This window comes from Canis aureus, chromosome 14 (genome assembly GCF_053574225.1).
Source record: "Canis aureus isolate CA01 chromosome 14, VMU_Caureus_v.1.0, whole genome shotgun sequence".
Classification (NCBI taxonomy): domain Eukaryota; kingdom Metazoa; phylum Chordata; class Mammalia; order Carnivora; family Canidae; genus Canis; species Canis aureus.
The window spans coordinates 56,876,423-56,903,710 of NC_135624.1; the positions used below are offsets into that span (position 1 = coordinate 56,876,423).

The 27,288-nt window shown below is 35.0% G+C and overlaps 1 protein-coding gene across 24 annotated transcripts in view; it reads left to right on the top strand.

The window, feature by feature from the left end:
- ADGRL3 (adhesion G protein-coupled receptor L3) overlaps positions 1 to 27,288 on the top strand; it is an 856,301-nt gene that overhangs the window by 692,028 nt on the left and 136,985 nt on the right. For all 24 annotated transcript variants that reach the window (XM_077848164.1, XM_077848162.1, XM_077848167.1 and 21 more), the window contains 3 exons: positions 3,166 to 3,374; positions 4,081 to 4,257; positions 26,852 to 27,061. In XM_077848164.1, coding sequence (XP_077704290.1) covers positions 3,166 to 3,374; positions 4,081 to 4,257; positions 26,852 to 27,061 — 596 coding nt within the window. The remainder of the gene's footprint in view (positions 1 to 3,165; positions 3,375 to 4,080; positions 4,258 to 26,851; positions 27,062 to 27,288) is intronic.

Sequence of the window (27,288 nt, forward strand, 5' to 3'; positions counted from 1 at the left end):
GCTGCAATGAACATAGAGTACAGGGATCTTTTTTGAGTTAATGTTCTTGTTTTCTTCAGATAAAAACTCAGAAGTGGAATTACTGGATCATGTGGTAGTTCTATTTTTAATTTTTGGGGGACCTCCAAAATGTTTTCCACAGTGGCTGCACCAATTTACATTCCCATCAACAGTGCACAAGGATTCTCTCTGGTCTCGTCTTGATTCTGTTCCTTGAATACACCAAGAGTGTTTCTGTATCAGATATTTGTTTTCTTCATGGAATGCAATTTTTACAGTTCTTTACATAGAAACTTCTCTGTCATTCTCTGTTCAGTATAAATCTTACCTCTTCAGGAAGGGAAGTTTTCATCTGTCTCCCTGAAGGTACATCATTCTTTCCCAAATGCTATTTTCCCACTAGCCAATTTTATGCCAATGATTTTTCATGGCGGTTATTCACTTAACATTATATGAAATACTATAATTATTATTTTTAAGTGGCCTGCTTGTTATCTGACTTTCCTTCTAGGTGGTAAGCTCATGAGAGCAGGGGAATTTTTTCTTACTTGTTTGCTGGTGTAACCCTTGTGCCTGGCATATGCATAAACTTCCTAAGAATTTATCAAATAAATATATGACCTTTCAGGTACACAGCTAATGGCAATTAAAATATGGCTATATTAGTCATACTATGTTTTGTGTTCATTTATTTTATTTATTAAAGTAGTGTGTGTGTTTTAGGTCACATTTAAGCATTACTTTTGCATTGCAGAATATATAACAATTATACGTGACTAAAATGTATTGATAAAACAAGGGGGAATGTCAAGGAGACACTATCCCATAGGTGGAAATTGGTAGGAATTATCAGTCAGTTATCAAACAGTTACAATAAAAGTTGTTACTGTCAACCAGAAAGGGGAAAAAATGTTAAGTTTAGCCTTCCAAAATTTAGTATTTTCATATTAAACCTAGAGAAAAGAACTAAAATGAAATGCTGTGTTGTAACACACAAGAAGTAGTTAGTGAATTACTGTTGTTTGCTCAGTACTGTGTTAACAGATGTGGGTTGGAAGCTTTAGAACGCCCCTTTCCTTTAGGTAGCTCTTATTATAATCATTCTACTGAATTACTGAAAGGACGATGGATATCTCATAGAATTACTGAGAAGCCTGGAGAATCGGGCTCAGAAAACAAGAGCCAGGAAGCTGACAGCAGCCTTTATCATCACACAGAATCATTGCTGTGAGATGTCACTGCTGCCACAGGTGAAACACAAGTGGAGGCGGCTACTGCTGCACCACCCCCTGCTTCCGTGTCACGAGCTTCTGCAATGAACTGAGGTCAGAGTCTAGTGCATCCAATGGGAGGCATCTAGCTGAGGTGCCCAGAGTAACCTCTTTGCAAGACAGGCTGAGGAAGCAAATATATGTCCATTTTGTGTCCATAAATCCCTGATAGTAGTGAATTTTCCAAATATGGGAGCGCAGTTTAGACGTGCTCCTCAAAAGAAATATATTAAAATTTCTCTTTTTTTTTTCCACGTGACTCTGAGATTCAGGGATAAGGACTGAGACTTCCTCATCTTAGTAACCATGGTAGTCAGGACAGTGCTTGTGAGCCGATATGAATTCATATCAGAAGTAAGACACAGGGGTTGGTGTATTGTAAGAAAGAAAATATGGTTGATAGCATGTTAAAAGAAGGTTAATTGTATAGAAGATTGCACATAAAAGGTAATCATAAGAGAAAAAAAGGTGGAAGGATGTATGGAGAAAGTGACTATCAAAGAACATAGTAATTGAGTTTTAAGACAGATAAGGATTTTGAATAATTGTTTTTACTTTTGATTACAATTGAGATATGACTTACATACAATAAAATGCACATAGCTTAATAACGAGCTTGATGAATTTGACAGTTGAACATTCCTCTGTGATATTACATAAAGTAAGACATAAATCTCTTCTATTACCCAGAAATTGTGACCCCTCCCAGTCCTCTCCCTATCTGATGAAATTACTCTCATTACTATCTCTATAGACAAATTTTACATGTTTGTAGACATTATATAACTGGAATCATATAGTATGTACCCTTTTCTGTCTGAATTTTTCCACTGAACATAGTATTTTGGGGATTTGTCATCATGCTATAATAGTTTATTTTTTGCTCTCAGTAGTTCTTTAGTGAGGCATAGTATATTCCATTATATTCGCATGCCATACTTTGTCTATTGGTAGATTTTTTAGTTGTTTCCCTTCAAGGAATATTATGAATAAGGACAATATTAACATCCTTATACAAGCTTATTTTGTTTTGTTTTGTTTTGTTTTGTTTTTTCCCTTTGCAGATACCCATTTTCACTTATCTAGGAAATATAGATATGCTTAACTTTATAAGAAATCACCATTTTTCCCAATAGTTGAACTATTTTACATTTCCACCAGTGGTGTATAGGAGCTCTAGCTGTTCTACAGCTTTATCAATATTAGTGTGACCAGTCATTTTGATATTATAAATTCTGGTGGGTATGAAATGGTATCTCAGTGTGATTTTTCATTTTTCCCTAATTACTAGTGATGCTGAAAATTTTTCATGTTTCTATTAGCCTTTCATATATATTTTTTCTAAAGTATGTGTTTATGTCTTTTGCTATTTTCATGCATTATTTTCTTCTTATTGATTAGTAGAACTGCTATATATAGATGTGTCTCATATATATTATTGTTAATGCTATATTTTGATAGATACATTTTTAATTTTGACAAAGCACAGTTTACCGTTTTTTTTTTTTCTTTTATAGTGAATGTCTTTTTGGTCTATCCATGTCATTCTTGCCTACTCCAAGATCATAGAGATTCTATATTTTGATCTAGAAACTTTATGGTTCTGGTTTTTATGTTTAGATCTATGATCTGTCTTTAACTTTTGAGTACAGAGTGAGATAGGGATTGACATTCATTTCTTAAAATATTGATATGTACTTTATTCAGCATCACTTGACATTCCATTTCTCATGAATGAGTTGGCACTTTGGTTAAAATGAATGCTTAATTTTGTTGTGATTATATACTGTATGGATTTGATTAGAACTTAATTAGAACTATCTAAATTAAGTGGAATGTACAGAATAATGAGATTTTCTTCCCAACCTATAATTCATATTTATATTTATTTCAGGAGAGATCAGAGTGGCCTTTGTCCTGTACAATAACTTGGGTCCTTATTTGTCCACGGAGAATGCCAGCATGAAGTTGGGAACAGAAGCTATGTCCACCAATCATTCTGTTATTGTCAATTCCCCTGTTATTACCGCAGCAATAAACAAAGAGTTCAGCAATAAGGTTTATTTAGCTGATCCTGTGGTGTTCACCGTTAAACATATTAAGGTAAGAAAATGGCATGTTAAGTTTATTTGTTCACATTATCTATATTTGTTATAGCACAAACAAGAAGTATATTAATTTTCTTGAGTTTTTTCCTATTATTTGACAGATAGCAATTCATTATCTATAGAATGATAGTGGTGATTTTTTTTTCTAAGATGAGTGAGAATAATTCTTGAATTTTTAAATGCTTCTGATACAATATTTGTAGATAGATTTATAAACGTGTCTCCATAATTAAAAGAGTTAGCAACATATTTAGTGAAATTGGACATGGCTTCACATATGATGTTACAAGTAATTATGTGTTTGTGCATAGACATATCTTTATGTATGTACAAAGATTGTATCATAAATTGAACAAAGATTTCTAAAGACCATCTTCTCAGAAATTGCTTAGAGTAATTAAATCCTTTATAATGTACTTTACTTTGAAATTAGTTGAAGTCATTCTGAGATATCGATACTAGTATTCCATTAATATTAAATTTTTAAAAAGTAAATTCATCTCTAATCAGAGGAAATAAACAACATCTATTCAAATTTGCTTAGGCTTAATGAAGCCCACTTAAGATAAAAGCACTGGTATACATCTCCACAAAAGTTGGAATAGAGTATGAAGTTGTGTTAGATGTAAAGAAAATACCTATCTATTTTAGGTGATCATAAAATACTTATTGGCTTTATTGATTTTTTTTTTCCCTTATAGCAGTCTGAGGAGAATTTCAACCCTAACTGTTCATTTTGGAGCTATTCCAAGCGCACAATGACAGGTTATTGGTCAACACAAGGCTGTCGGCTCCTGACAACAAATAAAACACACACTACATGCTCTTGTAACCACCTAACGAATTTTGCAGTACTGATGGCACATGTGGAAGTTAAGGTAAGATATATACCATGTAATAAAAGTATCTAAGCATATGGTCAGGATACCACTGTGAAAAGTCCTAAGTCCACAGTCCAGTCTTGCTTCAAAGGTTTTCCAGCTTCTTAGTAATTCTATTCAGAAACTCTCTGGGGATATGGTTCAACTCATATCCTCCTGGTTGATTCAAAGAAACCTTTTTTTATTCTATTATCAACATAGTTTATAAAATTGAAGTTAGCCTGTAAAGTTAAACTGTGCTTATAAAAATTCCCCTTAGTCTCCCCTGCTCTTATTTCGTATGAATAAATGAGACCTTGTGAACAAAGCCAGGTGGGACCTGAGGACCCAAAGGCCAGTGCAGTGGGGTGAGGAACCAGGGTCTGGTAGGTTGAAGACAAAGGAGCTATGGGTAGAATTAAATACTGCCAAAATGACTCTTGTCAAAGTAGCCATTAGCACAATAAACAACATCTGGTAATGCAAAGGGCTTAGCAAATTCTAATATAATGAAGTGGGTTTTCTCCAGTCAAGAAAACCCTAGTCTAAGGGAAAATCCCGGTGATAGTTTCCAAAGTCAGAAACACAGCTAATTTGGCTCAGTCTCCTCCTGGCATGAGTCTGGCTGCCATGGGTGGGGGAGAGCACGAGGAGGACTTAGATTTCAGATATATTTAGGACATAAAAATACAAAAGGCTTAAGAAACACAAAAGCCTTATTAGCTTGGTTATAGAGATTGATGGGTTAGTAACGAAATTAAATCGTTGTAAATTCTCTTCTTATCTCCCTGATGTCAATAAAAACAGAGGAAGGATTACTCTCCAACATGTTTTCAGAAGTGAAAACTGTGGCAAAGGTTTTATCTACTTGATGTCATTTTTTCTAAATAATTTCATCCAAAATTTTCTTTGACACTCACTGTTGAATTTAGAGATAGCATAGGTAACCCAGAGGGAGGCCAGATCCAAACCCTGTTAGCACCTTAAAAGTAAATTACCTCAGTTGTGTCAGCACAGTTCAAATTTTGATCTTTAAAGGACCACATACCCTATTTTCTCAGAGCATCACAAATTGATGTAGTTTAGCAAGACTAGCTATACTAACAAATGTTAGATTTCAACCAGGAGTGTGTTAGTGTGGCTCTGGGATTCTATTTTTCCATTTAGGGAATAAATGCAAACTTAGAAAAAGGAATCATATTTGAAACAACAAAAAAAAAAGAAAAAAAAAAAAGAAACAACAAAATATCTTTTTTTTGTTGTTGTTGTTGTTGCTGGCGTGGCATAGTACCCTCTACTCAACCATTATACAAGAATCCTGGCTATGACCATTATTGCATGTCAACAAGAGATAAAATAAATGCAAATCAGTATTTCCCTTTAGCAGTCAGTCACACAGCGTGGATGCCATGGTTTTCTGTACCACAGTCTCTTGCAATTGCCAGTCAGGCGCATTTAGATCTCACAGCATGTTTTCGGCACTTGAAAAACAGGAAACAAGCAGACTGAACAATACTAGAAGTCCAAAAGGAAACACGGTAACTAAACTTATATTAGACTAATTTGTAAAACAGAACACCCATCTATTCAGGCACAGTGAGAAATACAGCAAAGCGTTGGAATAGATATTTATTGTTTGCTAGTTGTCACTTTCTAACCCTGCAGGAAAACGTAAGAAGGACACAGAATTATATTGGCTAGTTTTGCTTGATGAGCTGGAAAGGGGAGCAAGAGGAGTCAGCTGAGTAATCTCCCAGCTGTTGCTGTTCAGCTGTGGTACCCTGATGCATAGGTCTTCCTTCTGGGCTCTTACCTGTGCACTGCGCGTGCCGCCCTTAGCTGCCATCTGTGCTATGTCGGCTGTCCATCGAGCACTTCCTTCCTTCTTTTAACGACATTTTTGAGTATTGTAATTGAGACACACATTGTGATTTTGCAGTGCAGTGGAGGATCATCGAATAAGGCAGGTTTGCTCCGAAAGGGCTTACCAAAAAATAAATGTTCCAATCTGAAGGATGAGTAGGATGTATTTAGTAAGGCAATGTGTGGAGAATTTGCACTGACTACATTCCTGCAACACCTTTTTCACCGTTCCTTGGGTATACCCCTCCCTCTTGTTTCTTTCCTTCCTCTGCAGCTGGTCCTTCTTAGCCTCCTTTGTGGGTTCCTCTCATCACTGTGACCTCTCCTTGCTCTGGCCCAAAGTGTAATTAGATCTAGTGTGGGCATTATCTGTTCTTTGTCCCTGGATGATCTCATATGGCCATATGGCTCTAAACATCTCATGCTGCCCAGATTCCTATCTCCATTTTTGAACTCCAGACTCATAGATTCAACTGCTAGCTTGTTGTATCTATCCACTTAGGCTTCTAATAAGTGCCTCAATTCTAGAACCACATTTCCGGTATTCTCTCCCCTGAGTCTTCTTAGTTCATGAAGGGTGCATTGCCCTTCAGGATGCTCAGGCCCTAAGCCCTGCACCATTTTTGATTTGTTTCTTCTTGCTCATGCTGTACATCCAATCCTGTCAGCATATGCTGCAAAATCGAGGATCTGACAAATTCTCAGCGTCGTCATCACTACCACCTAGGTCACAGCCACTGTCATTAGTCCTTCATTTTCTAGTTAGAGCTCCTTAGTTGGTCTCTCTGCTTCCCTTCCTGCTTCTCCTAAATCTATTCTCAGTAGAGTTGCCAGAGGGGTACTTGTGAAATGTGAGTCAGACCTCCTCACTAGTCTGATTCATTCTCAGAAATCAGCTCTGCAATCCCTTTCAAATGCAAATCAGGTACTTCATAGCTTTGATCCAATTGGAATGACTTCTTCTCTTAATCAGAGCAAATCCCAAATCTTGGCCTCCTTAGCATCTTTGGATCTCCTTTCCTACTCCTCTCCTCTTCCTCTGGCACACTTGACTTCAACCATTACAGCCTATCTTGCCTTTCCACAAACACATTCGGTATTAGACTTGAAAGTCCCCCTCCTCCTACCCCACCAGACAGCCGCCATAGCCAACTTCCTCATCCCCTTTAAGTCTCTGTTTCACTGTCATCTTCTCAAAGTGCTCATTCTGTCCATTCTGTTTAAAATTTCATATTATTCCACCACCACAAAATACTGTGAGGAATAAATAAGGCAAAACAGTTCCCTGACCTCAGGGAATTTATAATTTATCAAGGGAGAGAAGGGCTAAGACTGATTTTTGAAAGGAGTAGTAAGAGAGATTTCTTAATTTTAAAGAAGAAAAATTCAAATGAGTATGTTTGGAGATCTGGTTGGATTTATTAAGGGATTCATGAATCAGGCAGTGTCCCATCTAACAGTAGTTGGGAACTCCAATAATTTATCAAAATGGAAGGTTTTATTGGAGAGGGTAGGATGAGGAAGTTATTAGCAAAATAGAGGAAAGATTATTTCAGGCCAGATCACCTTCCCTGGAGGAAAGGCTGGGGGTCTTTTTAAGTGAAATTACCTCCTCTTTGGGGTAGGACCCCTGTGAGAGATTAGCCCGTTGGTACTTATTAGAATATTCCTGACTGGCTGGTTAAGACTTACATTTCCTGGGAGAGATTGAAACTGCCATTAGATTAGGTATTAAGTCCCCGAACTGGGCTTCGGTGATTTGGCCTGAGTGATGCCATTTTGGCCCTGTCATTTTCTTTTCAACAATAGGTAGGTCAATTTAGACAGGTTAAAGAAGGCAGGGATGTGTCTACACTAAGGTGGCAATTTTGCTGGTTAACTACTTCTGAGTTCACTGTACTTTTATTGTCTAAGGAAGCATTTGACTGTCTTCTCTTTTTGACACAAAAGTAATCATTACAGAGGTGCTGGGAAGGCTCAGTCTGCTACGCATCCGACTCTTGATTTTGGCTCATGTCATGATATCAGGTTTGTGAGATTGAGCCCCATGTTGGACTCCATGCTTAGCAGAGTGTCTGCTTGAAATCTTGTCTCCTTTTGCCCCTCTCCCTGCTTGAGCGCATATGGGCTCTCTAAATAGATAGATTAGATAGATGATAGATAGATAGGTAGATAGATAGATAAATTTATGTAATCATTACAGAAATTAGATAATTTTATACTAAACTGAGGTAGTATCCATGGTATTTTAAAACTTTTCCATTATTGTGGATCACCTACAGTTTTATTTATCTGTTGCTCAACAGAATGTTAAATACATCAAATCCAATGGTCTCTCTTCTCTTACTAGGGATTCTTTTTGTGAACACTCTTTATGGGAGGAGTATTTTAGTTTATGGGAGTGTAAGTTTCAAACTAATTAATATTTCTGCTGTGATTTTGTAAAGCATTGTAACAAATGCTTTAGAAGAGTTGATAATTTATATCACCTATAGCTCTTTCCTCTACTCAAATTGTAATTCTTTGGGAGATAAAAAAAAAAAGCAAACCACTTTTTCCTGTCAGTTCAACTTGACACTGATTTTTTTTTTTTTTACAGATTTTTTAAAATATATTTATTTATTTGAGAGAGCATGAGCAGGGGGAGGGGCTGAGGAGGAAGAGTCTACTTACCTGACTGACCCACCCAGGCTTCCCTTTGTTACCTTTTAAAAGACTTCACTTTCCTTATTTTGATGCTCACATCTCTTTCTATTTCTGTGTTTTTGTAGTTTAATATATCCTAATTGCCCCTATCCCACACTTGACTCCAGTCCAGGTATAAGCATTGATTTTGCTGTTTGAAATCATTTTATTTATTTCTTTATTTAGTATTGATTTCAAACAGTGACAATTTAGAAAGTTTTAATGTCATACCATAGATTCTGTGTGTCAGATATTTTATAGCTAAACTTTTCCTATGCTGGAAAAAAAATAGATAGTTTTACAATACAAGATTGTGCAGTTGCTCATGAAGGAAAGTACTTATTTAAAAAAATAATAATTTTAGGAGTGATTGGGTAGCTCAGTTGGTTAAGCATCTGCCTTTGGCTCAAGTCATGATTTCAGGATCCTGGGATCAAGCCCCTTGATCATTAGGGAGCTTTGTTCTTCCTCTGCCTGCTGTTCCCCCTGCTTGTGCATGCACGCTCTATCTTTCTGTCTTTTCTCTCTGTGTCAAATAAATGCATAAAATATTTTTTAAATGAAAAATAATTAAAAATAAAAAAATATTTTTATTCTTTAAATTCTAAAAAGAAAAGCTATTTTGAGTTTAAGTAATGATTTTATTAGTGAAAAATAAAATGTTTAGTGCATCATGCTTAAGGTTGCACACTTACGTTGCCAAATTTTATGCTCATTTTTTTTTTAATTTTGCCATATATAGCATGTGGGATCGAGGGAGAGGTAGAGCTTGAAAATCATAACTGGTATATAGTACTTTAAATTAAGTATTTATTTAAGAAAAGATACTAGAAACTGACAGATTGAATTCTCTCCAAATATGGAATATTCCACAAAAAGAAAATGGTTTCAAAAATGATCAACTATGCAAGATTTTATTACAGTATCTTGAATATTAACTTTATATTAAAAATTAACAACAATTTAGATCTAAGAATTATTCTTGGGAGTTCTCAGTGAACCATTTTATGATAGATTTCCTTCATAGATTTATAAAAATTTGTAATTACTTATTTGCTAGCATGCTACCTCTCTCATTAGACACTAGTGCAGTGTTAAGAGCAGAGAGAGGTGAGAAAGTCAGCCATGCAGATCCTCTGGGGAAAAGACTCTTCCAGGCAGATGCAACAAGAATACCCTGAACCAGGGTGATTCTGATGTGTCTGAGGAACTTTATGAACAGTATATTTGGAGTGGAAAGTGTAAGAGAGAAGGTACATTAGCAGAAAAAGTCAAAGGGTCTAGAATGGAAGGTACTGTAAGGCCATTGGAATGGTGTTGGGCACAGGTTTTACTCAAACTGCAATGGAAAAGCACAGCAGAGCTTTGAGCATATGTTACATGTGTAATGTATTAAATGTTTTACATCTACCAGTTTGAAATATATTTATTAAGAGGGAGACTTCAGCCATGCCCAGACCCTAAATGATATCTATATATTTCCTTAAAGTGTGGATTCATTTTTGTTCTGAGAAATACATATTTTGCAAGATAGCTTATCTCTGTTTCTTTTAATTTCTTTAAATTTTTAGATTCTTTGAAATCAGTTTACTGTGCTTTTTCCAAAGTCCAACATACTTAGATCTAAGCCTGTAACAATTTGTCATTTTCTAGAGTTGATTACTTTTTGTCCAGCCCACCAAGAAGCAACATATCCCTTTTAGTTAATAAAAGAATGATAGCACTACCTTCCTCACTGACCCACACCCCTCGTTCTGTATCAGACACTTGCAAACACACATCTTTTAATTTCCTACGGCAGAGAGAGTATTTCCAATGTTACTTGTGAGCAGTAAGCTGAGGAGATATTTCAAAATGTGAGCAAGTATGAAGGGAGTATTTTCTTCCCACCACCGTGGTTCCTGGAGCACCACATGACCTCAACTCTAATGCTTCTTTGAATAAACAACAAGAAATGAAAAATGCAGCTTCCATATCACTTCACCCAATCAACACTGGATCACTAATTGCCTACAGTCTTTTTATTTGACTTCTGATACAGTTACTGTACAGAGCGGAAATTATTAGAAGAGGAGGAAAAAAGTTCCGTCTTTCCTCTATCCCTGCATAGGACATGGAGGAAGAGAGGAAAGGTAACCTAACTAGAGATAGCAAGGAAGATACTTTTTTGTGTATGCATTTGAGAAGAATTGGCAACCAGCTGTGGTCAGATTTCTTAAGTTGGTGAAAGGAGGAAATATATCCAAAATTAGCTATTTATAGAGAGAGAATAGCTGAAGTTATGGATTTGAAGAAAAATAAACCATTAAAAAAACATTCTTTTATTTTTTTCATCTATTCTTTTTTATATAACTTTTATTAAAAAGTTGAAAAAATGGTATATTCAGAAATATATACCCATTTTTCTGAATTTATATTTGAGTTTTGACACACTTGATTGCCACTTTTCTGTGTATGTATGTGCAGATATATTTATCTTATATTTGATTTTTCAAAAGAAAAGTGCTGACTTTATAATATTTAATTCCTAAATCTTTCCACAAACATGTTTTAAGAACATACTCTCTATTACTAACACACACAGGAAATTTACCATTAAGTATTATCCTATAGCATAGAATCCATACACAATTTTTTCCAATAATTCAAATAATGTCCTTTTATATAGCCTTTGATTTTTTCATGCAAGACCCAGTCAAGAATCACACATTGCCTTTAGCTGCTATATCTCTTTAGCCTTCTTTAAGTAGAAGTTTTCCTACCTGTTTTTGTCTTTCATGGTAGAATCCAGGTCATTTGTCCTATTGGAACATTTCACAATTTCAGTTTTCTGATTATTCTCTTATAATTAGATTCAGGTTAAATGTTTGTGGCAAGAAAACCATGTGGGAGATACTGTATCCTTTCCATCGTATTCAAAGACTCCTTATTGGAACATTGAATAAGACAATGAATTTTTTTGTAGTTAAGAAGAATCTGTGGAAACATATTTGAAAACTTTGTTTAATTCATCTAATTTTTAAAATTGTGATGTGTTCAGGCTACCCTTTGTTTCTCAAATAGTTGACTGTTTTCTTTGTGATAGGCAAAGCTTGTGGTTTAATTAATAGTACAGATAAGTAATCAGCAAAATCAGTATTTTGTAAAAAACGTCTTATCATTGTGGGAGAGCCTGTGGAATGAGTCTTAATTCGACCTTGATGGCTCAAGGAATATGCTCTGCATGAAGGCACATAACTATTTAAGCAAAATGAGAGTGACAGGATAGAAGTAGCATGAAATAGAGCTGGATTTTTGTAGTTTTAAAGTACATTTTTTTCAGTAAATCTTATATATATATTTTTAAATCTTATATTTTTAGAGTATTTTTTTTTAAGATTTTATTTATTCATTCATTAGAGACACAGAGAGAAGTAGACACAAGCAGAAAGAGAAGCAGGCTCCGTGTGAGGAGCCTGATGTGGGACTCGATCCTGGGAATCCAGGATCACACCCTGAGCAAAGGCAGACGCTCAACTGCTGAGCCACCAAGGCGTCCCTTTTTAGATTATTAATAACAGTCTTTCTGACTGTTTTTATTTTTGGGTGGTAGTGGAATATTTAAGCGGAAAGAAACCTGTAGTTTTCTCACACACAGCTTGGATCCTTACACTTAACAATATTTAGGTTCTTTATCATCTTCAGTAAATAAGCTTGGTTAAAAATAGCATCTGGAGACTCATCTGCAATTCCAGTTTGAAATATTTTATAAAGAGTAAGTAATCAAATTTACTTGATAATAATATTATCTCCAATAAGTGGAGATTGGGTGAGAACTTCACCTCTCAGAAGGGCCTGGCATGTCCTGTAATAATAAGAAAGAATATCATTTCTTTAATGTGTACATACATTATTTCATTTAATCCACAATAGGTATTATTATTATTATTATTATTATTATTATTATTTATTTCCCCAATTTATAATCTGAGGAGAAATTACAATAAAAATTAAAAATCGGGAGACATAGGGCCCTGATTCTAGTTTCTGGGGAAAGTGTTTCTTGTGCTCAGGCAAATCATCTGAATCCCCTGTTCCTGTTATTAAATCAGTGAAATAAGACAAATGCTTTTTTCTAACATTATCTCAGGATTATTTTAGGGATTGAGTAACAAAATTTGCTAAAATCATGTTCGAAGTTGTAAAATTTTCTGAAAAAATATATTTTTTTCAATTCACAATATGCTTACTTGTCCTCAAAGCCCTTGAGCTCTTGATTCTGGGGGTAGTTAACTGCCAAGGCCCAAATATTTAATTTTGTTTCTAATAAAATGTAATGATTTTATCTACTGCTATACAGCTAAGTTTTCCCTAAAAAAGAGAAGAGTTTAGCCAAGTGCTTTGTCTCACTTTTTGAAGTACCAGATTCTTTTTTCACAATAAAATTGTCAAATAATAGATTTGCAGCAAAATGTTATCATAACTACGTTTAACTCTCCAGGCCTTCCAAATGTTGGTTATATGGACATTAAATTCCTACAATATCAGCACTACCAAATTCAATTTTAGGCACAATCATAAATAAATACTAAAACAATCAATACATAACTTTTTTACTGATAGCATTTCCTCTTCATTAGTGAGATAATTTTTAGCATTGACTAACTGAAGGAATTTTTTAAATTAATTTAAATATAATAGCTCCACTTACCCAATTTATCCATGCTTAAGAAAGTATTTGCAACCAACCAAGCAAAGAAACCAAGCATAAAAGCCTTTCCCATCCTAACGTTCTAAAAATATCCTCAATTGCTTATACTGTTCTTAGTAAGAACTGGTTGATATGTTTACTAACTGTACTCTATTCCAGATCACAAAATTTCACTTTTTTTTTTTTTTAAATAACCATTGAGGCTATTCAATGATTGTTTTGTTGAGGCTTTTTTTCCCTAGCTTATTTCATTCCATTGTATCTAATAAATAAAGTGATAAAGCTAGACTTCGACTGGACTCTAGAGGAATTAGGCTAAATTTTCCAGAACAGTGATTTATGTAGCTTTCTAAGGTCTGTTTGTATAAATACAATTTTAAAAGCATTTGAACAGAAATATGGCTGAACTAAAAACCCTTTTCCGTCTTTCCATTCAAAGGACTACCAATTTACTATGTGTATCTTACAGTGTCAGCATCATTACTTAAAGGTTTTCTTTGGTTGATTGCTTGCTGGTTTAAATAACCAATTCATAGAAATTTTAAGATGTTAATTTTGTAAGATTTAATGTTAGTTCAAGTTATTGTCTCTAGGCATGTCAGGTAATTGTCCCCAGGGTTATATCTGGAAGACCCCTACTCTGTTTAAAATCCAATAAATTTATTCACGAATGGAAAAAAGGAAGCCCAGTAACCATCCCCTTTTTCTTTTTCCTGAAATTGCTTTAGTTAAGAAAATCAAATGAAAATGGAATAATGAAATAAAAATGAGATGTGTGTGTGTGTGTGTTTATATATACATACTATTTTATTTAGTACCTGAAGCATAGTAGGCCTCCAGTGAATATTCTTAGAATGAATCTACAAGTTTTTCTTAGATATTTTGGCCTAGGTGCAGTTTCTATTTGTATGGTTTTCATAATCTAGTTATGCAAAATTACTTTCTCTTTTAAAACCTAAGTTAATTTGTTTCTATTTTAAAACTTTTCTTTCTTAGTGTGGTAAATTTAATATTTGCTTATGACAAAGGAAATTACTCTAGGAGAAGAATGGTACGTATATAACAATAAACTTATCTGGGTAATTCAAGTCTGGCAGTTCCATTATTTCCTTTCACTCTACTTCAGCTCTGCTATGCCATTCCGTATCATGAACCCCTTTAAGAACTACTTCCAAAAATATTGCGTATGTGTGTTTTAATGGAAACAATCTTAAAAAAAATTAAAATAAAATAAGAAACAATCTTAAAGTTGTTACCCATTTTGTATGGGATTTAGAAAGTTTCCTGAATAACCATCGGCAAACTTTGTTTTAACAAAACTGCTGGATTTAATCATTACACTGAAAGGACATTTTTAAGAAATGTTTACCCATACAAGCCTGGTTCTGTCCATTTCTAAGGAGCTTAGTATAATTGGGTCAGAAAAGGAGATACAGGGAAAAAAAAAAAATCTGTGATTCTCTCCAGTGTTGGTGAAGTTGTGAAGAGTATGGAGTATTTGGCCAAAAGTTAGGGTGATCAACCTTTTAGAAAGCCCACTGAGAAACAGCACTACCAGATCAAAAATATACTTAATATTTATTAATAAGTTATTATGCACATATGTGTTATTACTGCTTAACTGTGACAATTAGTAGAGTTTAATACTAATTAGTAGCAGGGCTACTAATGTGAAAAACTATAAAAACATTTTCTAAATGTGTCTTTCTGTCGTCTGAGACTGTAAAATTTTTATTGGATATTTAAATTTGAGGACTGCCATTGAATATTTTTAAGATATATAAATGTGAGGCTTCAAAAAGTTAGTTCAATAAACAGATATGACTCCTATTTACTAGAAATAGCTATGACATGTTTCTGTATGTTTGTCTTTTTCTTTTTTTAGAGAATTAAAAGTGAAGATAGTCAAAAGTAAAATCTCTTTGACCTTTAGTTCTGTCTTACCAAGCCCTAGATTCCTAGTGTCAATCCAATGTGAAGATAGCAAACTAAATATCTTCTCAACAAAAATGTTGAGCATAGGGGTGTCTGGCTGGCTGAGTTCATAGAGCATGCAACTCTTGATTTCATGGTTGTGAGTTCAAGCCCCACATTGGACATAGAAATTACTTAAAAATAAAACCTTTTAAAAAATGCTGAGCATAAAATACAAAGGGTTTTACTGAAAGCCATTTACCTAACAGGTTTTTAGACTTGTAGGAGCTAGTTCCCATCTCTCTAAATATGCCCCTCCACTTCGTACCTAAAGGCTTATTTTGGTAGACCAGCTGCTTATCAGTCAGTTCTTTTGCATCTGTGAATTCATCATAAAGGCTATCCATGTCCAAAATACTTAATTATTTTTAAACACTTCCAAGTACACTGGTTACTAACATAAGGTAAGAGACTATCAAGGATAATGGTTTTAAAGCACTGAGGTAATTTTGCTTTATGATTTCAAGATCGGATTCCAAATAAGTTATAGTTTTATTTTATTTTATTTTATTATTTTTTTTTATGATAGTCACAGAGAGAGAGAGAGAGAGAGAGAGGCAGAGACACAGGCAGAGGGAGAAGCAGGCTCCATGCACCAGGAGCCCGATGTGGGACTCGATCCTGGGTCCCCAGGATTGCGCCCTGGGCCAAAGGCAGGCGCCAAACCGCTGCGCCACCCAGGGATCCCAAGTTATAGTTTTAATAAAGGAATGAGAAAGTCCTGTTTAATTCATTTGTCCTTTGTTAGTGACATTTTCTTTGAAACTAGTCTTAAATTCCCCCCAAATAAGTCATGTTTTCCTCTCTATGAGACTTTGTCGTAACCTACACAGAACTTGATGCAACTCAGATGAAGTCAGTTCACCTTTTCTAGGTTCCTTATAGCTTTTTCAGAGATCATCAGTTTCAGAGAGAGATCATAAAAATTTGTTTTACTATAAACTTTTTCTTCATTTTCATCTGTCATATATATATATATATATATATATATATATATATATATATGACGATGATTTTGTTTATTCATTCATGAGAGACACAGAGAGAGAGAGGCAGAGACACAGGCAGAGGGAGAAGCAGGCTCCATGCAGGAAGCCAGAGGTGGGACTCCATCCTGAGTCTCCAGGATCACGCCCTGGGCTGAAGGTGGCGCTAAACCGCTGAGCCACAGGGGCTGCCCTGTCATATATTTTCAAAATTAGGGAAAGACATTCTTTTTGTCCCACACTTTGAAAATACAATTTTATAAAGACCAATATTTTAACTTATTCTCTATGACCAGAATCAAGGATTTCCATCTTGTAGGACGTGTCTCAGTAGATTATCTCCTTACCTCTCTAGAAATAAATAAAGGAAAAAAAAAAAAAAAAACTGCACATTTTTCAGAAACTAAAAAGTGATCCAAAAGTTTCATTATAAACTTCTTATCACAGGTAAGCAAACCACATCTCCTTTTAGCTGCCTTGTGTACCAGGTATACAGGACATTTAGTAAGAACTGTTTATTTTCTTTTCTAAGAAGTTTATAGGCTGAATGGAATTTTCCAGAATTCACACTTGCAGTGTCTGTTGAATATGCACATAGATGAGCAAAGTCTACTTTATGCCTGGACAAGGTGTCAACAAGCTTTTGCTTTATATCTTCTGAAGTTTCATTAAATTTTTGTGTGGAAATCGAGAAAAAGATTTCAAACTCCATGTTTCAAATAAAAATACCTAAGAGGCAGGGGAAACATTTTTTTGTTGCCAAGACGCAATACATCACTTGATATACTATACAAAGTATGATTATTAGTAGAATCTGGCAGAATGAGCTCTAACACTATGAAGGGTCAAAACATTGGCTATCAAAATTTTCCCCTTTGTTTATCCACAGCACATTGTACTTGCAAGCTTCAAGTCCAGAAAAATAACTTTCCTTAGATACATAGAGAAATCAAGGAAACAAAGCCACAGTGAATGCTTATTCTTTTTTTTTTAAAGATGTTATTTATTTATTAACAAAAGACACAGAGACAGAGAGAGGCAGAGACACAGGCAGAGGGAGAAGCAGGCTCTATGCAGGGAGCCCGACATGGGACTCGATCCCGGGACTCCAGGATCACACTCTGGGCTGAAGGTGGCACTAAACCGCTGAGCCACCAGGGCTGCCCGTGAATGTTTATTCTTACGGCATCCTCCAATGTAGTCAATGAGCTATTAATTTCAACTGAGCATTGGTGTCTTTTCTTGGGGGGGGGCGGTTTAAAAAATAAAAAAAAAAAAAAACTTTTGATCTTGCAAAAACTTGCCTGTCTCTTCCCAGGCTTGTGAAATTCAGCCTCCCTGTGCACATTCACACAACCTTCTCCTTCACGTGTATATGTGGACCCAAATTCATTTCTGCATGGTGCACAGAATCTTCTGCCTTGGTTTCCTCTCCAACCCGGTTTCATGAATTCTTACACGCGTCTTTATAAAGTAGCATAGTTGTTTAGCCTTTTTAAAAAGTATGGTCATATTATTGTATTATGGCCGTTCTCAGTTTCATCAATGAATTGTCAGAAACATGGTCACCATATTGACAACATGAAAAGTTGAAGTAGTGCAATCTGGATACAAAGCACAAAAATTAATCCAAAGTCATAGAGAAGAGATGATCATGAATGTTGAAGCTGTATCATTCCGAGGATGCAGCCCTGGGAAGTGCAGGTCATGGGTGCCAACATCAGGAGTCAGGGTGAGAAACAGCAGGCGTCACTAAAAGAAAGTAGGTGAGCAATGCTTCCTCCATTCGACCCTACAGATAGTATAGTTTCCAGCCTCTGTTTTTTAGGCTATCGTAACGATTTTCTAGTTTTCTTCCAAACTTCTGAAGCAAACTTCTGTGATGGTTGGGATCCTTTTATATCCTAGGGAAGGCTTTCCAAGGATTCAAAAACATCGTACTAAAACTAGGATAGTCCTGAGCCAACCTGGACAGTTAGTTACCCTCCCACATTCCTATCCCTACTGCCTACTAGCTGAGTTATCTGGGATAAATTACCTTCTCTCTGTGCTTCAGTTTCTTCATCTATAAACTAGAGATAATAATATCACATCAAAATGTTTTTTTATGATTAGGTATCCTAATAAAATAAATAAGCACTTCCAACAAAATATGATATTTTTAAGTTATATTTTAGCTATTATTATCATCACCTTACTTTTTTAAAAAGATTTTATTTATTTATTCATGAGAGACAGAGAGAGAGGCAGAGACACAAGCAGAGGGAGAAGCAGGCTCCATGTAGGGAGCCGGATGTGGGACTTGATCCCAGGTCTCCAGGATCAGGCCTTGGGCTGGAGGCAGCACTAAACCGCTGAGCCATCTGGGCTGCTCATCATCACCTTACTTAATTCAGAAACACTAAGGTGGAATTAGCTGTCTGCCTAGGTTCATTTCCTGTCCTCACCCTGGATACTCCTAAAGGCTTATTTACTGCTCAGTCATCTCATTTCCTTCAAAGTTCTAACTGATCACAACTGATTTTTGGCTTATCAACTTTAATCTACCCTTTTTGACCTTTACTTTGTTTAACTCTTTGTTCCAGTAAGATACTTACCTCAAACATTTTCTAATATTTCCTTTCCTGTTTCCTCCTTTATGATAGTTGTCAGTTTGGCTTACCAAGTATGGTGAGATTTTATTTTTATTTTTTAATTATTTATTTATTTATTTATTTATTTATTTATTTATTTATTTTTAGAAAGGGAGAGAGAAAGGGGGGAGGGACATAGGGAGAGGAAGAAAATCTTAAGCAGGTTCCATGACCAGCACAGAGCCTGATGGGGGAAGGGAGGGAGCTCAATCTTAGGGAGTCCAGAGATCATGACCTGAGCTGAAATCAAGAGTTAGATGCTTAATTGACTGAGCCACTTCAGGCACCCATATTTTGTGTTTTTAATTCAAAGCAAGAAAATTTCAAACAACTTCAAGTGTGCTATGCTGTGTTTCTGAAACCAGGGAGATTTGCTGAATAAGTTCTATTGGATCCAAAGGACAATTGGTTATGGGTGTTTTTGTGTGCTCTAACTTGCTAGTGTTTCTCTCTTAGCAATTAAAGCCAGAAAATATTTAGAGTGATCTTTTTCAATGTAATACAAACTTTAAAATTGTTGCTTAGTTTTTTGGTTAATTTGCTATAAAAATCTTAAGAGATACAGTTAGTGATATTGCTCTACCCACTAGGTTACTCAACTCTGACCTTCATCCACTTCTGTAAAGGAAATTCTAATTTCCTGAGTCCATTGAGCCCTTTATTTTCTCAAGCATTTGCAGAGTGAACTTTGTGTCCTATGACCTGGTTCCCCAGAGTTAGAGCAATCCTAGGAACTGATTTGTGGAGTTTATACAACATTTATCAGAAAATAGTCTTTCATAACCCTACTGGCTTCTGTGATACATTATAGCAAGGCAAGTGCTCATATGTTTGCAAAAAAAGAAAGAAAACTTATTTTAGCTATGTTACACATATTTCAGAACAAGATATGTCTAAGAGGCAATTTAAAGATCATATTAGTATGCTTTAACAAATCTGAACATTTAAATATATACACTATTATGTGGAAAGTAAAACAGGTTATTGATAATTACTGGCCCATATTTAATAATTACTGCGGGGTGATTGTTCAAGTAGTATCTGGAAAATGCAACTTTTTAAAATTATGTAAAAAGAAAAACCATCTAGAGGGTTTTGAATTTTGAAATTTCAAAATTTTTATTTTCATATGAAAATATGAAATATTCATATTTCATTAATATGAAATTAATTCATATAGTTTGTGTCCCATCTGGAAACACTTATGCAGTTAAAGTGAAAACCATTTCAAAATCTTTTTCACCATCTTGTTTGTTAACTTAACCTTTTTGACAATAAAGTTTAAAACATCAATATTTCCCCAAAAGGTCTTAGTGTACTCAGATTGAGTTATTTTAAAAACATAGGACAGAAGTCACATTTCCCTTTTCTATAAATTTGGATTTAGTTTCATTATATGTATCTATTTGTATATTTGGCTGTTTCACATTGATAGAGTAGCTTTCACAAAGCATCATTGTTTAAGACATTTTTCTTTCCCAAATGTGACACCCTTTGTGGTATAGGAGTTATTCAGTGAACTCTCCATAGTGATAAGACAAAAAGCAAATTCACCGAGACAAACGTAAAAGAGAACATCAGAAACTTTCCATAGGTTACAAAATATTTGGCATTTCAAATATGAAGAGAAACTTCTCATTTAAAGATTTTATTTATGTATTCATGAGAAACACACAGAGAGAGGTGGAGACATAGGCAGAGGGAGAAGCAGGCTCCTCACAGGAAGCCTGATGTGGTTCCGATCCCAGGACCCTGGGATGATGCCCTGATCCAGAGGCAGATGCTCAACCTCTGAGCCACCTTGGCGTCCCTATGAATAGAAACTTCATAGAAAGTCTGAAGAACAAGTATTGTTTTAATAAAACTTTCTTTCTAGGAGGTTATAATCATTTCATTTCCCTCAGAATATCATTCTGGGAATCACTCTGTCATTCTGCTTAAAATTTTTCTCTCATAACCTCTCCATCTTCTCATAAGATGTTGATCTCCTTGAAGTGTTTAATTTTTTTGTATTTAAAGAAATAAATGTATGAATCTGCAAGTACTCATTCCAACAAATTATACTAGTCTATGTACGGTACAGACTCTGGAAGAAAATATTAGGTACATATCTTCCATTGCTACTTTGTCTTTTTTTTTTTTTTTTTTTAGCAGGGCATTTTAACCAATGAGTATTTATTAAAAACCAGGGGGTGCACCAGGCACAGTTCATGTCCAGCAGGCTAACAAATATAAATGATGTAACCAATTCATTTATTAGCTTATCTGATTAAACAAAGTACATTTCATAGAAATGATTATAAAATGCATTGCCAATAGAAACAGTATCATTTATATTACAGATTTAAGGTATCTAAATAATTAATAAAAACCAGCCAACCGATACGTTAAATACAAACCACCAGTTACTTCTTTAGTCAACAAGAGAGAGAAGCAGGCATTTGTCATGCTAAGAGGCGTTTCAGCATTCCATATGGGCATCCTGTTTTTCAAAACTAAGAGTCCTGTAAACTTAAAAAGTCAGTTTTTCATCCAGTATCAAATCATATTGTACTTTTTGGTTTAAAGAAAGATTAGTTTTGGTTTCAGAGTAAGTTTAATTTAATACTTAAGTTGCATGTGTCACAGATTCTGGATCTGGGGTGGGTGTGATGATCAGTCCAATTTAGTATTAGTTATAGGAACACAACAAAACATAAACAGGGTATTTTTAATCTGCTCTGTGATATTCTTGACCGTACTCATTTGAGAAGATACACAGGGTGATTTAAAGCACAAGAGAACAGCAGAACAGTGTCTTTTTTGTTATAACTTAAAGAAGAGTATAAAGCTGAAATTGAGCCTCTTTGTCTTTTATTATTTAAAAGTCATAAACACATTTGTACAGTAATGAATGCAGAATTCAAATTCTAAAGTTAAAATCTTCCTCATTCAGACAATGTAGGAATTTCGTGACCTTAATTCATCAGTAACACAAATATTATTAACATAAACTGAACTCGCAATGTTATATAGTGAACTTCGGTAATTCATCAGGTGGTTGGAATAACGTTTTGTGCTCTTAGTTAACATTAACATTTATTTTTGTTATAGTTATTATTTTTTCTGATCCATCCCTTATCATTCATATAGACTTTTGATTATTTATATGAAAGTTGCTGCAAACAAGAAAATAATACAGACTGTTTTCAGATTGTATTTATTTATTTGAGACGGAGAGAGAGAGCACAGTGAGGAGAGGGAGAAGCAGACTCCCCACTTAGCAAGGAACCCGGTATAGGGCTCGATCCCAGGACCCTGAAATCATGATCTGAGCCAAAAGCAGACGTTTAACCAACTGAGCCACCCTGGCACCCCTATTTTCAGATTCAAAAGAGAAATAAGAAACATTGACTTTCTCACTTTCATATAATGTGTTTGTGGTTGTTTTTGCTTTTGTATATGTTCATTACTTATCACAAGAATCTGAAGCCTTAGTTATTTTATCTCTATGTGTATAAAGCTTTTGATCCTCAGAAGGTTAAGTAGTTTGTTCAGGGTAACAATTATGAAATTGGGCTGACAAGGTTACTCCTAAAGTCTTCTCCCATGCATAGCTTGGTCTCCATTGTCATAATTGTTTAATACCTTGATATTTCAACATATCTTAAGATATTATGGTGTAACAACCTTCTCATTCTCCAGCTCTAATTTTCTTTATCTTTTACATAAGGTTTTAGAGCAGGTGACTTAAGAACCCAAGAGTCCCAAAGATTGTGTAATGGGCAGCATGATACAACTTTTAGTTTAAAATTTAAAAAAAATAAAAAAAATAAAAAAATAAAAATAAAATTTAAATCCCTTCTAGAAGGTGGGAATAATTTAAGAGAATTTATTTATAGAGCTCATTAATTGTGTGTCCACTCTATAGTAGACAATTTTGTAGGACCTGTGGATGCATTGGTGATCAGAAGAGATAAAACAACTTGTTCTCTTCGAATGTACTTTCTAGTGGGGGACACAGACAATCAACAAGCAATATTAACAAAATATATAGTGTAGATAAGTGCTGATGAGATAAATAATGCAGGAAAAATAATAGAGAAAAAGAATCAGGAAAAGGTGTTTGCAATTTTAAATGTGGTGACTCGGAAAAACCCTCTATGAGAAGGTGACATTTGAATGAGGAACTGAAGAAGGGTAGCAAGTAAACCATGCAGCTATCTTTTGGAAGAGCATTCCAGGCCACAGGAGCATCAAAGGCAAAGCCTCAGAAACTGGAATGTCTTTGACATACTCAGAGAGTGGAGCATAATCCAACGTGGTGGATGAACTGAATGAAGGGGAGAGTAGGAAATGAAGTCACAGAGATGCAGATGTTGTAGTGCCTTATAGACCCTTGAAAGACTGGTTTTTACTTTCATTGAAATGGAAAACAAACAAAGAAAAGAAATGGAAAACATTGGGTGCCTTTCATCAATGAGTCATATAATCTGAATTGTATTTAAAAATAATTTCTCTGTCCTATTGAGGATAGAGGAAAGGGGGATGAGGGCCAAAGTGAGGAGATCAGTTAGGAGGCTATTAAAAAATGGGTGGCTCCAACCAATTTGGTGTAGTGGAGGTAATGAACAGCTGCCAGATTTAGAAGGCAGGGCCTACAAGATTTCCTGATGGATTAAGAGTGGTAGGTGAAAGAGAGGAATCAATAGGACTCTTAAGTTTTTGACAAGAATAATTCAAAGAATGAAGTTATCATTCACTAAAAGGGGGAAATGGAGGGAAGAGAAGTTTTTTTTTGGATGGCTGAGGGAGAAACAGGATATGATGAGGGGCTCAGTTTTGAACATTTAATATTTAATACCTTTTTAAACATCCAGTGGAGATTAAATGATGCTAGAGCTATGCTGACATAACAAATTCAGTTCTCAGGCATTTTGGTCTAAGCAGAGCAGGATTATTACTACCATTCAAAAACAAATATTTATTAAGCATTTTTCATGTGTCAAGCCTGTACTAGGTGCTAGAATATAACATGAATAAGATATAAAATTAATAAGGTGCATAATTGTATATAGTACATATTAGAGGTGTTTGATATAGTGCTCACAAGTGTGGAACTTGGGAATAAGAATACTTGTGATCCATTATCACATTGTTATAAGCATACCTAAGAGTTTTACTCAACTGGCCATCCTCTTGAAGGTTTTTGTGTTTGTCTGTTTGTTTGTTTGTTTGTTTGTTTGTTTGTTTGTTTGTTTTTCATGGCTTGGCCTCCTGGACGTTCTGTTATGGCGCACTACTATTAAGAGGGCTATTCTCACAGCCCTTGTTGGTATTTAATATCCATTGTTCTTTTCCTTTCATCTGATTTCTAAAATTCGAGTGGTGAGTTGTATTTGAAGGGTGCTGCTAATCACAATATAGTATCTACAAGGTGGCTGGTGTTGATGTTTTCTGAGCTAGACAGTAATACCTGAAAGGTGAATTAATCATTAGACTCTTTTGTTCTGTCTTTGGGTGTAATGTACTTTTTGTACTGATGTTTTGACATCTGGTATTCTCCTCTCAAAAACTCTGCATGGGGTTTTTGAAGGACTTATGAAGGCACTGAGGAAAGTAAATACATCTCTCAATAATGCAACTACCCGGACAAAGGCAGGAGTTTTTTGGTTTCTTCTTTTCTGTCCTTTCTTTTCCTTTTTTTTTTTTTTTTTTTTTTTTTTTTTGTTAGTGTTTTAGGTCTTTAGGATACATTTGAGAATGTATTATACCTGCCATTTTTCCCATTATAGAAGACTGCTGTGCTGAACATTGGTGCTTGATACTCAATCACAGCATCTTTCCTTTGAGTCAAAGAAGAGAGCAAATAGCCCTCTGTTCAGGGAACCAGGTAGCACTAACCACTCTCCACTCTCAAACAGTAGAAGTAATTTAAGCTATCTGAGACCCAACACTACTTTAGTAGTGTCCCCTGGAGAACAAAGCAGTTAGAGCAAAATTTCATGTAGTTTTCTTTCATGGTTTGAGCTCCTTCCAAGAAATATATCTAGAGTTATGCAGGAATATTTCAGAACTGTTTCATTGACAGTATTATGGCAGAGTTCTTTATCAAATAACTGTGAAGTCTTATCTGGTGACCTGAGGAGAGCTATGATTTTGGTTACAGCATAGTGCCTGATTTATAAGAATTTCCATATTCAGAATAATCTTTGTATCAAGTTTGTATAAAACAGAAAATTATGAAGTTTGAATAGAAACAAATAACACTAGAAAACCTGGATATTTGTGTATTTTTCAAGTCAGCTTATCAGGGGAAGGCAACTAAATGTAGTAACTTGTATCCTTATCCTAAAATAAAAATCAATGTGCATGACCTACACAGTTGAAAAATATGTCAGTGAGGAACACATCTCTTTGTTTTCAACTAAAAAATTTTCCTATGCTTCTTTTAAATTTTTTACTACTTATGCATATATCCATAACAATGTCATTGTTTTTTTTGTCTAATGAAATTTTGTATAAATGGCATTATACTGTTATAGATCCTTTTGCCACTTGCATTTTTAAAAGATCTAATATTAAATTTTTCATGAGTATCCATGTGTGTGACTATAAACTTAGAACACTGATTTTCTATTACTCTTCAGAATATCATTTTTATAAGTCAACCATCACTTATTTGTTCCCCTACTTATAGAAATTAGGTCTTCAGGCCTTTCAAGAAACCTACAAACAAAAGAGGCATCAATAGTCATAGACAATTTCTCAACTCTGCTCCAACATTTTGGCACACTGATATGTTGGGCCACTATTAATTCTAATGTTCCACAGAAGTGTTTTTAGGTGGAGGCAAAATATAGGAAAGGAATAGAGTTTGGAATCTTAGAATGAGGAGAGAAATGAGATAGTACATAGAATAAGGAACATGAAAGGCATGGAACTCACAGGAACAGCCCCCCCGCCCCCCAATGCAGTTTTAGTACAGAGGCTTTTATAAGCTTTTTCTTTTTCTTAGCTCTGTTTTATGCTGCTATTGGGTTTGGTAATACTGAATGCTTATTTTCCATCTGTGTATAACAGGCTCTATTCATGCAAAACCCTTCAAGGATCAAACTTCCTGATCTCCTTAAGCCATTCAATATGAATATAAATCCAGTGAATATCCTCATTCTTTTAGATCTTCCACTAAATAAATGGTCCACATATGTGGCTGTTCATCAGCATTAACTGGGAATCTTTATAAAAATGCATACTTTTATGAACTCAACCTGGGAAATTCTGATAAAGAACTTATAGGACAGAGGAAATTTTTTGTTTTAATTAAAAAAACCCTTGGTGATTTAAAAAGCATTTCAATTGAGATACCACTTCCCTAAGCGTTTGGCTTAATTTTTTAAATAGAGTATTCCCTAGTGGGAGTTGTAAAAAAAAGAAAAAGAAAAAAAATAGCCTAAAAAACGTGATATGAGTTGGAAAAAATAAAGCTTTTCCCTGAAATTGTAGGCCAGAATTAAGTTGATTTGCTTTAACTGTTTGTATCCTGAATATACCTACAGCCAAAGAAAGGTGCAAACCCTGTTGACATCCCTGAATATCAAACTGATTTGTACTTCCAGGAGAATATTAAATGCTTTACTTGTGTATTAGAAGACCCAAATAATTAAGTTATCTTGTTCACTGTGTGTGCATAGGGTATGTAGTTACATTATAAAAATCATGCTTCATGAATCCAGGCCTGATCTGACTTTATAATTTGTTATGCATAATTGCAACTTACGGCTTTTCTGTTGTATTTCCAGCACAGTGATGCGGTCCATGACCTTCTTCTGGATGTGATCACATGGGTTGGAATTTTGCTGTCCCTTGTTTGTCTCCTGATTTGCATCTTCACATTTTGCTTTTTCCGCGGGCTCCAGAGTGACCGTAACACCATCCACAAGAACCTCTGCATCAGCCTTTTTGTAGCTGAACTGCTCTTCCTGATTGGGATCAACCGAACTGACCAACCGGTAAGCAGCTTACACTGATATTAGCAAAAACTTCTCCATTTCCAGGTTTCCAGTACTGGAAATGTTCTTGTTCAAAGTATCCTCTCTTCCAGTTGCCTAAGATAGTTATTAAGTTTCAGATATGATATATGACTGAAGTTTTCTTGAGACATTCTGTTCATAACCTTGCCTTTCAAAAGAACAGTGTCTCCTTATTAATTTGCATGTGTGTTTGTTTTTCTTTTGTT